Raw genomic sequence first — 15886 nt, 5'->3', positions numbered from 1 at the left:
TTTCCCCCACCCTAAAAATACATTTACATTAGAGATTGTACTGTCAATTTTGAATACAGAGGTGGAAATAAATAAAGATTACTTGGTCTTTTTGTCATATTACATTTTTATGAGAGATCATGTGCATCCATAGCTGCCATTAGGGGATCCACAATAATAGGGGAATAGGTTTTGTGTGTTTTTTACATTTGTTGAAGATATATTGGCTGTCCATGGGCATGTAGCTTTTCCACCTCTGGGCCCCTGGTTTCATGCTGAGCTCAATTTGCTGAGTGTGTGGGTTTTCTTAGTTCTCCAATCTTCAGTTTATTCAGACTGGGATGCATGTTATCAGTATTGGGCTCTTCTTTTTCTGTATAATTATGCAACAAACATCTTTAAGAGGAAAAAATAATCAATAATTTTGTGCACAAGCTTTAGTTTATTATGGATTTTTCTGAAATCAACACGGGGACAAAAATTATCTACACGGAGTCAAAAATGTACACACACCCACTTAATTATTAACTCAATGGTGCTGAAAGTTCCAAGATGTCTTTTAGCTTGCCAAGGCCATGGCCTCTTCACTTTGTTAGTGATCATGTTTGATTTACGGCTAGTTGCTTATCCATGCCAACATAAAAGGGTTTGTTTGTTTGATGGCACTCATTGAATTGACCAACGCATGGTACAACAGAAAAGCCCAATGAGCTCTGTGCCAATCTGAGAAAAATGATCATAGATTTAAGTCAGGAATGTCTCTTAGAGCAATTTCTGAACAACTGCAGATTCAAAAATCATCATTTAAAGCAGTTGTATGCAAATATAAGTCAATAGATGCGTAGCCACTTTGCCAAAGTCTGGAAGAAGACCCGGTCACCCACCCTCACCTAAGAGGAAATTGGTTTGGATGGTCAGGAACCCCCAAAGGCACAGGCCTGTCATGAGCTGGAAGCTGCTGGAACAACGGTCACTGTCTACAGTCAAGCAAGTTTTATATTACTATGGACTAAGAGGCTGCCATCAAGGAAGGAGGACCGTGCTCCAAAATTGGCACTTTAAGCTTGGTTAATGTCAGCCCTGTGATGACCTGGCGACTTGTCCAGGGTGTACCCCGCCTTTCGCCTGTAGTCAGCTGGGATAGGCTCCAGCTTGCCTGCGACCCTGTAGAACAGAATAAAGCGGCTAGAGATAATGAGATGAAGCTTGGTTAAAGTTTTCAGCTGACCACATGGACAAAGCAAAAAGCCTTCTGGAGGGAAGTTTTATGATGAGATGAGACAAATATTGAGTTTTTGAGGCATTTGGTCCCAAGAGCACTGTACCAACTGTTAAGCATGGTGGAAGCACCATGCTCTGGAGCTGTTTTGCTGCCGGTAGAACTGATGCACTGCACAAAGCAGATAGAATAATGGACTACCTCAGAATTCAGCATAACTTCCAAACATCTGCTAGACTGTTGAAACTTGGACACAATTGGGTGTTCCATCAGGGCAATCACACCACATACAACAAAACTGGTTGTGGAATGGATAAAGCAGACTAACATTAAGCTTTTGGAATGCTTAATTTAAATGAGCTCTCACTCTGAAGTCTGCCAAGAAGAGTGGTCAAATCCCATCAGAATTCTGCTAGAAGCAAAGGTGAAACTTGCTAAGAGACATTTAACCACGTATTAGGTGTGCTATGTGTATATTTTTGACTGTGTTGACTTCAGAATACCCAAAAGAAACTAAAACTTGTGCACCAACTTTTTCCCCCCTTCAATTAAAGTTGTGGAGGATGTTGTACAATCATTCTGCCCCAGAACAGTTCAAAGAAATCACTGAAGGTCCATTATTGCCACTGATTTTCATGTCTGTAATGAGTGTACGTAAGCTTTTGATCATAACTGTATATACATTGGGAGTTTGGGGTTGCTCTCAGAGGTTATTTCAATCAATGGGACATCCAACTAAGCAGTCAGGAGTGTATGGACATCCATTCCTAAGATTTAAGCAGAACATTAGGTAAAGATGTATTTATAAGTAGTGTTTTGTCTCCCTGCATATATATATAATTTTTTTTGCATAGATGTGAGCCTGTATGAGCAAAATCGCAACATTTGAGCAAAGCATAGAGTTTTTAGCATCTTTTTTCACTTTAGAATTCAGTTTGTTTTATTGCTGTGGTTTTTTTTTTTTTTTTAAATATATGTTATAAAGTACTGTCTACATTTCAGGTCTGTCTTATCTGTACTTGGCTCCAAGACCAACTTGAATGAATGAATGAATGAACCCTTTATTGTCACGGTTACCAGTGAAATTAACCATCAACCTGTCCTTACAGAGGGGGAACAGGACAAGAAGACAGGGATAAAAGAAAAAGAAAAGAAAAAAAGGAAAGATGAGGAAAAAAGACCCCCCCCCCACACACACACACACTATGCTCCTATCAGGAGTACAGTGTGGGAGCATTTAAAAACCTCCGCAAAAGCACACAACACAAGTACACTTAAAACATGGGACTTGAGGGGGGGGAAGGAGGGGGCAATCAGGGGTGGGGGGTAAGGGGGTGGGAGGGGAGGAGGTAGAGGTAACCCAGCGCAAGCAAGCAGCTGTCCGCTCCTGCAGCCATGCAAACGGCGCTGGTCACGCACCCGCTTGTCACACTGGGGGTGAAAAACGGCAACCGCGGAAAATTGGGAAGGAATGTGAGTGTGTCTCCCAGCAGTAACCTGGGTCCTCCTCCCAGCATCTTTTAACTGTACCTTGGTCGAGAGTAAAAAATGTGGCCTGTGCATAAGCAGTCACAGTTTCCATGCTATGGAACCATCTACTGCTTGATTAGACTTGCCTTTTCTCTGGCACTTTTTGAAAAAATTATTAGATATTTTTATACAGTGGGTTTTGCAGATCACTAATACCGTGTATATAATGTAGGTTGTTGCCTTGGAAATTTTTTCACATGTATTTTGTAGGTCTGTCCTGTTATAGAGCAGTTTAGTTAAGCAAGTTATTTTTAAATGTGATGTAGAAAAATACAAATTCTTCCTTCTCTTTCTCGCTCTGCCGGTCACTTTAGCGCTGTTCCTGGTGGATAACTATCATGAGGTGTACCTGTGGCAGGGCTGGTGGCCACAGGACACAGAAACACCTGGCTCAGCCCGAATCCGCTGGGATGCTGACCGGAAAAGTGCCATGGAGACCGTGCTCCGTTACTGCCGAGGTAAGATGTGATCATAGTTGGAATAAAGAGAGCAGACTTGTCCCAGAAATATGTGGGTGTAGGTTTTGTATTGCATGAAAAGAGATTATGCGAACTTTGTGCTTTGTGATGCTGAACTAAAATGTAGATAGAAATGCTTGTTTCCAGAGATGGCTGGTCGTGATGTGAAATGAGGCTAAAATGTAATATTCGTCAATAACTTGACAATGAAACTATTAAGGTTGAGCAGTGCATTATATCTGGGCTCACCAATAGTATAATTAGACATGGGGCAAACTATAACACACTCTTAAAGGTAGATCAGCAGCGGTGTTTGTGACTACAGACTTGAAATGATTCTTAAAGGGCTGATGACACGAACATGACTCTATGCAATTTCTTAAATAAACGATACAACATGGCAAACATGTTAGATTTCTGTTATAGTTACGTGAAAAGAAGCTGTTGTTGCGCGAATATCCAACTTTTAATTGCACAGCGCAAGAAAACTGGGTCCGTGGCTCGCGGCCATGTTGTGACGTCAGCGGAAGAACACGCTGCGGTTCACTGGCTGTTCTACTCTGGTTCTACTCAATGGAAATGGCGCATGAAAACGCCGGTGAACTCTCTACACACATGCAAACTCCTCACCTTTCGGCGAAATTCGCCGTTTTGGTCCCAAAATAGGTCACTTGTGTGAATCGTGTAGATCCGAAGAGTTTTTTTTTTTTGGGGGGGTAGGCAGGCTACAACGCTATTGTTGCCAAACATTTCACTTACAAGGTTACAGCCAATCAAGATAAACAGTTACTAACACGCTTCTTTTCCATTGGAGTTCTGATCAGCTGGTGCACAACCCACTGCTGGTTGCCAGTCCTCGCTTACGAATATTCCACAGATTCAGACCGCAAAGTCACCTTTTTATAGAGAGATCTGGCAACCTCATCTCGCGACTGAATCTGAATACCAATGGAACAGTTTCCAGCGCGCTCGGGGGTGAATAACCATGGGCGGATCTACCGGGGTGGCATATGCCACTCTAAAAGAAAGCCTTGCCACCCCTGCTGCTACCCCAGTTGGCAGCGACGAATTCAAAGAAAAATTACGGCCAATTTGACATTTACATGCGCGAATTTCCAATGTCCGACTGTGGCGAATGCAGCACGAGATAACGCCAGAGATTGGTTGTTTTGGAAAATTGAGAGGCGCGAAGCGAGGGAGCCAGGAGTCGCGAGGAAAGGAGACACGGGAGGAAAGGGGTAAAAGCTGATTAACTATCTATCAAAAAATGAAATTATAATGAATGAACAGTGCTAGTATAGTTGGGATGCTGATTTTGAGAGGATAAAAATCAGGTTGGAGAACGTTATTTAGCTAACTATACATGTAAGGCAAAAAAAAAAAAGTGTGTTTCCGGTAACCCGACCGATCGAGAATTTCCGCGTCGAAATTGCCGACCGTAAAGTTTTTATTACAAATTTCCCTCGATATTTTAGTGTAAGCGGCGTTAGTTTGTCATAATTTTTTTGTTTCAACGCATTCAAGTTGTGAAAGAAACGATAAAAAGTAAAATGTTTTGCCACTTCTATCAGCCCTCCTGGCTGTAATGCAAATTGCTTCCTCTTCAGTATACAAGTGCACTTCCATGGCAGGGAAAAACACTACATTTTGCCGCCTATGTAGTCCCCTATTTATACAAATAGGAGTCATTCAGGATTCAGCCATGTTTTTGCTCCGTGTTTTTGCTCGACCCAAGTTCTACAGTAGGCTCGGCGAGGCCGTCTGCTTTTAATGGAAGTAGCCTAGCCTAGGACGTTAAACCATATTTTCACGTTATTTCTTGATGAGGTGTTTTCACATTATCTCATGAAAATATCATGAAATTATGTGTTATTACATGATAAATATATTGTAAAAACGTGATAACTCTGTTAACAATATCTTTTCACGTAATTACTTGAGTTTAAGCCAATTTTTTTTTTTTTTTTTTGAGTGTGGCAGCAATACGCTTCCGCAGATCATAACTCGAACTCTTGCGATATTTTTTTTATTCGTTTAAAGATTTAAAACACTTATTTTATTATGATGTGTGGTATAAAGGATTCTGTGCCAAAATACTATTTTGTAAGATGTTTACTTGTGTTAATTTTTTCGAACAAAAAACAAATTAAGAAAAAAAAAATTCCTACCTACCGACCTTATTTTAGTATTTCATGTTACCTGAAACACACCTTTTTTTTTTTTGGCCTAATGTTAGCTAGGTCTGACATTAGTTTTGTGTAAAGTCGGCCACAAAAGTTAATATTGATTCACCGTCTGTCAAGGAAAACATTGCTATTGGCTGAAGCTTATGATTCAAATATTGAGGATCTTAAACATGAGTTACATCAGACGAGGAGAGTACTAGACAGAAAAAAGGGGGAACAGGAGAGTCCTACCACTCTCATGGAGTTCACTGTTTTTGGACCCATACCAAGATGATGATGTTGTTTTTTTTTGAGTTGTTCAGGTTGTGTAAAATAGCGGTTGTCTTGCCTGTGAGCAGTGCATCCTGTGAACGAAGTTTTTCATCTCTCAGGCTCATAAAGACTTATTTGCGGTTGACTATGACAGAAAAGAGACTATCAAGTTTGGCTGTACTCAGCATTGAATCAAAGTGCACAAAAGCATTAGATCTTGATAAATTTGTGAAGCGTTTTGCTGAGCAACATGGAAATTGCCGCATTCAGCTGTTGTAGGCATGACAAGTTCATGTTATGCTCACTGCTGAGCCTTTACAAAGCGTGAGGGAAAAAAACTATAAAATGTGACACTGGTGTAAATGGTTTAAATCATGCTGAACTTGAAGCAGTGTTGTTATTGTTGTTTTTTAGTGTCTGTTCTTTTGCATATACAGTATAAAACTGTCCAGAAACGGTATAGACCTCATCTGAGAATGTGTGTTCTTCGTGAACAATAAAGGCATGAGATTAAGTTTATCTGTATGAGTTTGTAAATGGCAGTCTGTGCCCTTTTGTAGTGTGTACATACTATTTGTCGTCAAACTGTGATTAAATTCAGTATATATACATGTCTGTAATACGTTGCCACCCCTCAAAAATTCCTGCCCCCCTCTTGCCACCCCATAAATATTTTTCTAGATCCGCCCCTGATTTCACATAGGTGATGTCTTTAAGAAAATTGACAGACAGGGATTGGCCAGGTGTGTCCTCTGGGGTAGGCCTGTTAGATAGCACAGGCAGTAATATATAGCTTTTTGTAAATAGCCCACTGTGTTGTACACAGAGGTGAAAATTAACTTCACAAAATATCAAACTTTACCGGCCACTGACAAATAAATGGTACAATTTACCGGCCACTCAACAGTAACTTATTAAGACATGTTTATGGAAAGTTATTTTGTACTGTATTAAATTCAAGATGTCACTGGTTGCAATTTTTTTTGTAACGTAGACTACGAAATGTACTTTTGCGCGCGTGCTGTGTCCCCGTGCATCCTTCTCACCTTTTTCACCCCTGACCAGTTTGCATGCCTGTCTCTAGTGCTAGCTCTTCCTCTTCTGGGAGTCTAGAATTGTGTTGATCTCTTCCGAATAGAATCTGATAGCCTACCCTCTTTACCCTTTGCCTCTCGTTGCTAGGCGGCAGTTACTGTACATGAAAGCCGCAAGCTTTCACAAGCAAATACATGACTGATATCACGCCGACTTTGATTACATTTATGATTATCATGTAGAATCTATAGCTCTACGTACCTTTATTTTATGTTGTTTCACAACACGTGTTCTGACAGGAGGACTGTCTTTGGATCCGGCATAGCTACTAGTAGACCCCCTCCGGAATACTGGCAGTGTTGCCAGATTGGGAGGTTTCCCGCCCAGTTGGGCGGTTTCAAGTGCATTTTGGTGGGTTTTGAACATATTTTGGGCTGGAAAACTTCAGCGGTATCTGGCAACAGATACTGCTGATGTTTTCCAGCCCAAAATATGTTCAAAACCCACCAAAATGCACTTGAAACCTCCCAATCTGGCAACACTGTGTAGGCACTGCTGATGGTAGTAACACACGTTTGTGCTGAACTGAACACCCAAGAGATTCTTTTAAGCTGGGAAGGGTGTCAAAACAATCCAAATGGAAGTGTTCAGAGCACAGGACGGATGTTGGTGAGGGCTCCCACTTGTCACGAGTGCGCCTGACTTGCTTCACCCACTTCGCATGCAGCTCGGGATCTCTGGGAAACTTGAATAAACTTACCCCATCCTTGTGGGTTTTGGAGCAAAAGCCGGCAACACAACGCGAAGGCATGGCATATATATATATATATATATATATATATATATATATGTATATGTCTAATAAAAATACTAATAATGATAAACTGAACACCTGTTGCATCAACAACAAACTGGTAAGTTAGGAGGAAGGTTCTTTCGCTGATGTCATATAGCTCCTCCTCCTCTTTCGTCTCCTGGGTGCTGCAGCCCCGTCAAATTTGCCCAAATAGCCGCGTTTTTTATCATAACTTGTAAAATAGGCGCCTTCGTGAATTAATATATGGATCATCGGGAATTACTTTTTATGTTATAAAACATCGCCAAAGATGTCAAAAACGTGTCATCAGCACTTTAAATGTTGTACTGGGTCTGTCGTGTACAACCCCCCACCCCAAAAGCACCAAATATGGAAAAGTTTTCATAAAACACAATACTGAATCTTTGCTTCATGACTGAACCTATTGTTTGTCCTTTTGTGCAGTTTGCACTTACATTGGACAAAGTTTGCTTTCCTAGCTACATTTAGCATCTATTCTAAAGACTGATTTATTTATTTAGGGAGATGGATGAAGTAAATGACCCACCCTCTTTCACCTTGTGTTAAGTGCGTCTGTGGCATAGACCGCAAGGCGATTGAGGCCTAAAAGATGATTGACGGCTGCAGGCCCATGAACTGCTCCTTCTGTATAAAAGCAGTGTCTTATTTTGTGTGTTCTCTGAATTGGCTGATATTCTAGAAAGATCTGACATGCAGTATTTGGGCTAAAGCTTGTGTGTGTCTGGGGGGGTTGTAAAATATGTGTTCTGTGTTGAGGCTTAATGGCCTTAACTTCTATTTTCAGAAAAGAATGAGCAGAATCCTCAAAAGTCATATTTGATCCATGCTGGACTGGAGCCTCTTACTTTTACTAACATGTTCCCCAGCTGGGAGCATCGTGAGGATATCGCAGAGGTTGTGGAACAGGTGAGATTGCACATGTGTATACAATTGTGCTTATTAAAAAAAGAAAAGTGGTGTACTACACATGTAGTAATGATTGCAGCATAGTACAGATGGTTTCCAGAGGAACAGGAGGTTTTGAACACAAGTCCTTAATCAGCTATGCAAGCAAAGTGTCGGGGGTGAAGCCAGCTGATTCTAGAAATTAGATGTGTGTGCTGTGTACAGTATATACTGTTTCTATATGTAACAGGTAACGCATTTAGGGGAACTGTTAGAATTTACTTAGAATCAGTGTTTATTTAAAAAAGAAAAGAAATGGGTCTATATTAAGAGGATATAATGAAAACAAAATCTAAACGCTACACTTAAACATCTATAGTTTTATCTTGTAGTTAGCATTATACAGTTCTTAACTTTTCATTTGGTGTGTGTGTAGGAGGCAGAGATGTGTAACCAGATCATTCCGGTCGAGGATGTTCTGGCTCGTCTTTGCCAAAGCACTTATCCCCTTGCAGCACTGCAAAATCGACCGCTTCCACACGGTGTTGACCCCCTACGCCTTGAAATCTACCTATCGGATGAAGACTTTGAGGTGAGACCACTCCCATTGTCCAGTCATGATCTGCAACTAACATGATCTATAGAAAGCAAAAAAAAAAAAAAATTGAGAAGCGGTGTATTTCATTAGAGAGCATATTTTCAAAATGTCTAGAATCTGACGCTTTGCTTTTTTTATACTCTAGTCTGTTTTGTAGGGATTTCTGAGTTGGTGAGTACTTTTTTTTTTAAGCCACTGGAAATCACACAAGCACAGGATATCGACTATGCACTGCTTTACTTTTCCATCGCTAATCCATTTCTGTTGCTCTTCCTTTTGCACACTTTCTCACTTCTGCCAACTTGACAGATATTTCTTTTAATATGAAGCCACACATCAATGCAAGTGTAAGGTTTGACTTGGTGCTTACTCGAGCTTCAGGTTTCAAAGGCTTTGAACTTGACTAGCACGATCTCTCGCACAAACTTTCCTGCACTGAGAATAAAACAGTTTGAAAAACTGAAACAAGCACGACTAATTGATGCTGTTATTTGACACTACCAGGACATCTGCTGGCCAGTAAAATTAATTACATGTTTAGTGTGACGCTGAATGTAGCTGGAAAACTTGGATTCTCATCAAGGTTTTTTTAAATTTTTTTATCAGGCTATACTACAGTGAAATGCAGTGCCTTGAACAGTTAAAAACTTTGAGGAGCCTTGAATTGCTAAATCCAAGTTTCAAAGTTGAAAACAAATTAAAGAAGGTTATGTACATTCTGTTCTTTTACATAATCTAAATGCATGCCAGATCAGTGAGTGATAAAGCAAGCTTCAAGAAGCAATGTACCTTTAAAAAACAAATAAGCAAACAAAAAAACACCTTAATGGTACTTACAGTACAGTAATGGAACGATGTGTTGTGGAAGTCTGAACCTCAAAAGTACAACCCTGATTCCAAAAAAGTTGGGACAAAGTACAAATTGTAAATAAAAACGGAATGCAATAATTTACAAATCTCAAAAACTGATATTGTATTCACAACAAAACATAGACAACATGTCAAATGTCGAAAGTGAGACATTTTGAAATTTCATGCCAAATATTGGCTCATTTGAAATTTCATGACAGCAACACATCTCAAAAAAGTTGGGACAGGGGCAATAAGAGGCTGGAAAAGTTAAAGGTACAAAAAAGGAACAGCTGGAGGACCAAATTGCAACTCATTAGGTCAATTGGCAATAGGTCATTAACATGACTGGGTATAAAAAGAGCATCTTGGAGTGGCAGCGGCTCTCAGAAGTAAAGATGGGAAGAGGATCACCAATCCCCCTAATTCTGCGCCGACAAATAGTGGAGCAATATCAGAAAGGAGTTCGACAGTGTAAAATTGCAAAGAGTTTGAACATATCATCTACAGCGCATAAGATCATCAAAAGATTCAGAGAATCTGGAAGAATCTCTGTGCGTAAGGGTCAAGGCTGGAAAACCAAACTGGGTGCCCGTGATCTTCGGGCCCTTAGACGGCACTGCATCATATACAGGCAAGCTTCTGTATTGGAAATCACAAAATGGGCTCAGGAATATTTCCAGAGAACATTATCTGTGAACACAATTCACGGTGCCATCTGCCGTTGCCAGCTAAAACTCTATAGTTCAAAGAAGAAGACGTATCTAAACATGATCCAGAAGCGCAGACGTCTTCTCTGGGCCAAGGCTCATTTAAAATGGACTGTGGCAAAGTGGAAAACTGTTCTGTGGTCAGACAAATCAAAATTTGAAGTTCTTTATGGAAATCAGGGACGCCGTGTCATTCGGACTAAAGAGGAGAAGGACGACCCGAGTTGTTATCAGCGCTCAGTTCAGAAGCCTGCATCTCTGATGGTATGGGGTTGCATTAGTGCCTGTGGCATGGGCAGCTTACACATCTGGAAAGACACCATCAATGCTGAAAGGTATATCCAGGTTCTAGAGCAACATGTGCTCCCATCCAGACGACGTCTCTTTCAGGGAAGACCTTGCATTTTCCAACATGACAATGCCAAACCACATACTGCATCAATTACAGCATCATGGCTGCGTAGAAGAAGGGTCCGGGTACTGAACTGGCCAGCCTGCAGTCCAGATCTTTCACCCATAGAAAACATTTGGCACATCATAAAACAGAAAATACGACAAAAAAGACCTAAGACAGTTGAGCAACTAGAATCCTGCATTAGACAAGAATGGGTTAACATTCCTATCCCTAAACCTGAGCAACTTGTCTCCTCAGTCCCCAGACGTTTACAGACTGTTGTAAAGAGAAAAGGGGATGTCTCACAGTGGTAAACATGGCCTTGTCCCAACTTTTTTGAGATGTGTTGTTGTCATGAAATTTAAAATCACCTAATTTTTCTCTTTAAATGATACATTTTCTCAGTTTAAACATTTGATATGTCATCTATTTTCTATTCTGAATAAAATATGGAATTTTGAAACTTCCACATCATTGCATTCCGTTTTTATTTACAATTTGTACTTTGTCCCAACTTTTTTGGAATTGGGGTTGTAGCTAAAATTACACTTGCACAAAAGAAGTGACCTTAAAGCACGCTTATTGTATAAAACCATTCAAGCCCTGAGTGATATTCAGGATACACACTGAAGTCTAAACTTCCACCAGTAATTTTTAAACTTGGTCCCACTACAAGGAACCCACCCCAAGAACTGCCCCAAGAAAATTGTGGCTCCTGTTAAAATCATTGTAAAAGGACTTTTCTTTGTTTGAACACACAACCTGCCAAGAACATGTCCCCAAACTGGTTGGCCTGCTCCTGAGCAAAGATTAGGTCCTGTCCTCTTTGGACCAGGGTATGCCCTGGAGATTCTGTGGAGACAGGACTTTCAGGAGGTTAACGTGGCGTAGTTGGGTGTCCTTGTGCTTACATTGCTGTTGCAGATGATTCACTGGACTCGCATGTTGGACGGTGCATGGACCTTCCCAGTGAACAAGGAACCTGCAATTAGGGTTGAGCAGGAGAACATGGTTGCCTGGCTGTAACTTCCTGACTGTTGCTGGCCTGTTGTGTACCTGGCTCTGCTTGGCCTGGGCCTCTTGCACATGTTGGCAGGTGATCAGGGCGATTCGGTTGACCTGCTCTTGCATGTCTTGGATGACCTCAACCACCAAGGCATAGGGGGATTGCTGTTCCTCCCATGCTGCTTGGGCCACATCAAGCAGGTGCCCAGGGTCAAATTCCAAACAGGAGCTCAAAGAGGGTAAAACCAGTGGAGGCCTGCAGTAGCTCATGGAATGGCAAACAGGACGCAGGGGAGGAAGAGATCTGAATTCCTTCCATCTTTGTCTACTATCTGACACAGCATCCCCTTCAAGGTTTGGATGAACCTCTCCACAAGTCCATCTGTTTGGAGGTGGTACATGGCGGTCTGGATCTGCTTGACCTGCAACAGTTGGCACACAGTCATTAGCTTCAAAATGAAGGGTGTAATTTCATCAGTCAGTTTTGAAGAAGTTTTGATCTCTGGGCTGTTTGAGTATTACTTTAGCAAGTTGAAAAATGAAGGCACTTCATGCGTGTGTCTCTTTCTACTTTCATAAGCACTGTATATGTTCTGTTTTCTCAGAAAGCCCTGGAGATGAAGAGAGAGGAATATGAAGCCTTGCCAGGGTGGAAGCAAGTTAACCTAAAAAAAGCCAAAGGACTCTTTTAGTTGCCTCTCATTAATGTTGACCATGGTCTGTTTCTGTCACAGTTATGGTTCTGTGTGCACTTGAGTAATGTGATCACCGTCATGAAAATGATGCCTCCGGGAATCAGTCACTGACAACAGGGTGATGTGGGTCATGTCAAATGTCACCTTAGGTTTAACAGTATTTACCTGCTATGGTGTCTGTCTCTCATGTTGACTTGTTTTTTGTCTATGCACTTTCAACAGGCACCACTATCTGTAATATCACATTTATATGAACCGTGCTGTGCAGTATGTTTCTATACCATCTTTGACAACAGCTGTTCTGTTTTCCTCTTATTAAAGTAAAAGTAGTCAAGTCTGGCTTCACCATCTTCCAAACTTTTCTTGGGAAAGTGCTGTATGCTTGAAGAAAATGTAGCTTAATTTGTAGCAAGGGGAGTGTACCCTCGAATTTAAGTTGCTGTTGTATTTTCCATCTCAAGTGGAGTTTACAAATGTGTAAGTTACTTTTACTGTGTGAATGAACTTTGTCAGGTGATCTCTCGCATTAAAGGTCCTTGAGTCATTATGCTTGTTATAACACTATGGAAGATGTGGGGAGAATCAAGTCGAATTATTCAAACACTGTAAATGTACAGCATAGTGCCTTGCTTTTGTGTACAGTTTATATATAGAATGGACTTGAATCTGTATTTCAAAGACTAACTTTGTGATAAAGGCAATGGTAATAAAGAATACACTTCACCATGATAAAGTGAATATATATATTTTTTGTCTGTATACATTGGTTTGAACAAGTTTTAAGATGTGTAGGTTTGCTACCATCAGCTCACTTTATTCTCCTCCCTGATAAAATTTCCTGTATTCTGTTTATTGTGCAAATTTATGATTACATTCTGTAAGACACGTTGCATGAATTTTTGGTAATATGTAAAAGTATTCTGTAAATATTTGTCCTCTTATTCACCACTGGAATTTTAGTTTAACAATTAGTCAAATTGAGTAACAATGCTTATCTACAAACATTTGAGATATTGTCCTGCTTAGCAAGGTAATTGAGTAGACCTGCAAGGATATGGGGCAAAATGATTGCAGTAAATCTAATCTTTGAGATTAGACTGATCAGATTAATCCCAAATCTGATTAGGTTCACAATTTTAAGAATGTGATTAGATATTACAACTGTAATAGTTGATGAACCACTAGGGCAGTTTCCTTCCACAGCTATGCCCAATCTGTAAGTGCTAATGGATGAGTTTGAGATCAGTGCTTTCAGTAAAGACATCACTGGTGGTACAGACTGGTGTAAGCTCTATGCATAAAACCATGTTATCCACAGTCCAGATATTGAAATGCTGGCTCAAAAGGTATGTGATGCTCCAGCAAATGTGGGTTGCATCTCCAGCACAGCACCCTAAAGAAATAATTATGAAAACCGCGGGTGTAATGAGTGCAGAAATCCTACAGGCATCACTCCAATCAATGGGAACCAGAGTAGTGCATGTTTGCTTTAACAAACCCAGTAATCTACTGCACTGGATTGTAGGCAGAGTGGATGCAAGTGCTTTTTCGTGGTGGTTTTCATGGGAGTTCAGTCAAGCAAGCAGAACATGGTCAAAACAGGCAGAGGTAAACTGGAGCAAAAACAATATCATAGACTAAATCCAAAATACAATCATAAGCAAAACAGGTCAAACACTTGGAAACTAGCAAGATAACCAAACTGCTCGGTATGAACAGCATGAGCAAAATTAAAACTTTGTGCTGTGTGTGTAGAATCCTGAAGTAGAGTGGCTGTGATTGTGAACAGGTCTCCATGATGAATACTCAGGTGATGGGGAGTGGTGAGGTGCATGCTGGGAAGTGTAGTGTGAGGTGTGTACTGGCATGCATGAACCTGCAGGAGATGAATGGTCAGTGGATGTGACACAACCTCCCACCCCCCAAAGAGCTCCCTCTGGGAGCTGAATGATCTCTGGGTCATGGGATGGATTTTGTCAGGGTATGTGGCATGGAACTCTTGGGTAAGCATGGAGTCAAAGATGTCCTTGGCAACAACCCAACTTTGCTCCTCAGGACTGTACCCCTCCCACTCCACTAGGTAGTCGAGGCCCTCATCACACCTATGTGAGTCCAGGATGGCATGTACAGTATAGGCTGGTTGATCCTCTACTTTGAGGGGCTCTGGGGGAGTGCTGGTTGTGGCGTGAGAGGCTAATGGTGCAGATGTGACAGGCTTGAGCTGTGACGCTTGAAAAGAAGGAGCAACATGGTAGCGTCAGGATATTTCAAGACAGTAGGTCTGATTTGCTTAAGAATTTTGTATAGACAAATGTAATGTGGATTTAACTTGCAGCAGCCGGGCAGATTTTGGATGTCCCTGGTGACTAGCCAGACCCTGTTTCCAGGCTTGTAGACGGGTCTCTCCTTGCCTGCAGTCAATTTTCCACTTGTGGTGCTGGATGGCCTGGGTGATGCACTGGTATGTGGCTTCCTCATACCTGTTCGCTTCTCTCAAATCAGATAGGCCACAGCTGGGGAGTCTGGATGGTTACTGTTCCAAGGGACCAAGGTGGTTTGGAAACCCAGCATACATTGGAAAGGGGCAAGTTGAGTGACTGAGTGCCTGAAGGAATTGTGGGTGTATTCTGCCCATGGGAGGAAGCATGAGCAGTACCCCTGGTTGCCAGCACAGTCAGTTCTAAGAAACGTGCTGATTTCTTGGTTCACTCTCTCAACTTGCCTAGTGGCCTGTGGTTGGTATCAAAATGGGAGACTAACTGCGGTGCCCAGTTTGTCCATGAAACTTTTCCAATGCTGGAAGTGAACTGAATCTCCTGATCACTTGCAATATCCTTGGGGATGCCAAAGTTGTGGAAGACGTGGTTAAATGATCGATCTGCTATCATTGGATGGAAGGCTAGGTAGCAGCACCAAGTGGAGGAAGCATGAAAAACAGTCACTCATAACTAGGATTGTGATGTGCCCCTGAGATTCTGTGTAGTCAGTAATGAATTCGACTGCAACATAGGACCAGGGACATTGAGGTGTTGGTAGTGGCACAAGTTTGCCTGCAGGAAGGGTTCAAGGGACTTTGGACTGACCACACTCTGAGCAGTATGAAATGAACTTAATGTGTGATCATGTGAGGCCACCAGTAATTGGTTTTGAGGAATTGAAAGGTGCATTGTACCCTGGGTGGCCCATGGCCAGTGAAGTGTGAGCCCGGGTGCTCAGATGACCTCTAAAGCATGGAGGAACATGTGTGAGGTCA

At 41.5% G+C, this 15886-nt stretch overlaps 1 protein-coding gene across 9 annotated transcripts in view; it reads left to right on the top strand.

The window, feature by feature from the left end:
* Positions 1-13356, top strand: part of svilb (supervillin b) — a 138221-nt gene extending 124865 nt beyond the window's left edge. For 8 of the 9 annotated variants that reach the window (XM_060906130.1, XM_060906127.1, XM_060906126.1 and 5 more), the window contains 4 exons: positions 3043-3186; positions 8282-8403; positions 8819-8974; positions 12544-13356. In XM_060906130.1, coding sequence (XP_060762113.1) covers positions 3043-3186; positions 8282-8403; positions 8819-8974; positions 12544-12630 — 509 coding nt within the window. In that variant the 3' untranslated portion in view covers positions 12631-13356. Of the gene's footprint in view, positions 1-3042; positions 3187-8281; positions 8404-8818; positions 8975-9125; positions 9152-12543 lie in introns of all 9 variants that reach the window. The other variant, XM_060906124.1, reaches the window with a different exon arrangement.
* Positions 13357-15886: the final 2530 nt, after the last annotated feature.

Source organism: Neoarius graeffei, chromosome 23, assembly GCF_027579695.1.
Source record: "Neoarius graeffei isolate fNeoGra1 chromosome 23, fNeoGra1.pri, whole genome shotgun sequence".
Classification (NCBI taxonomy): Eukaryota; Metazoa; Chordata; class Actinopteri; order Siluriformes; family Ariidae; genus Neoarius; species Neoarius graeffei.
Note: the sequence above shows the minus strand (reverse complement) of the source record. Positions and strands in the feature narration are given on the sequence as shown.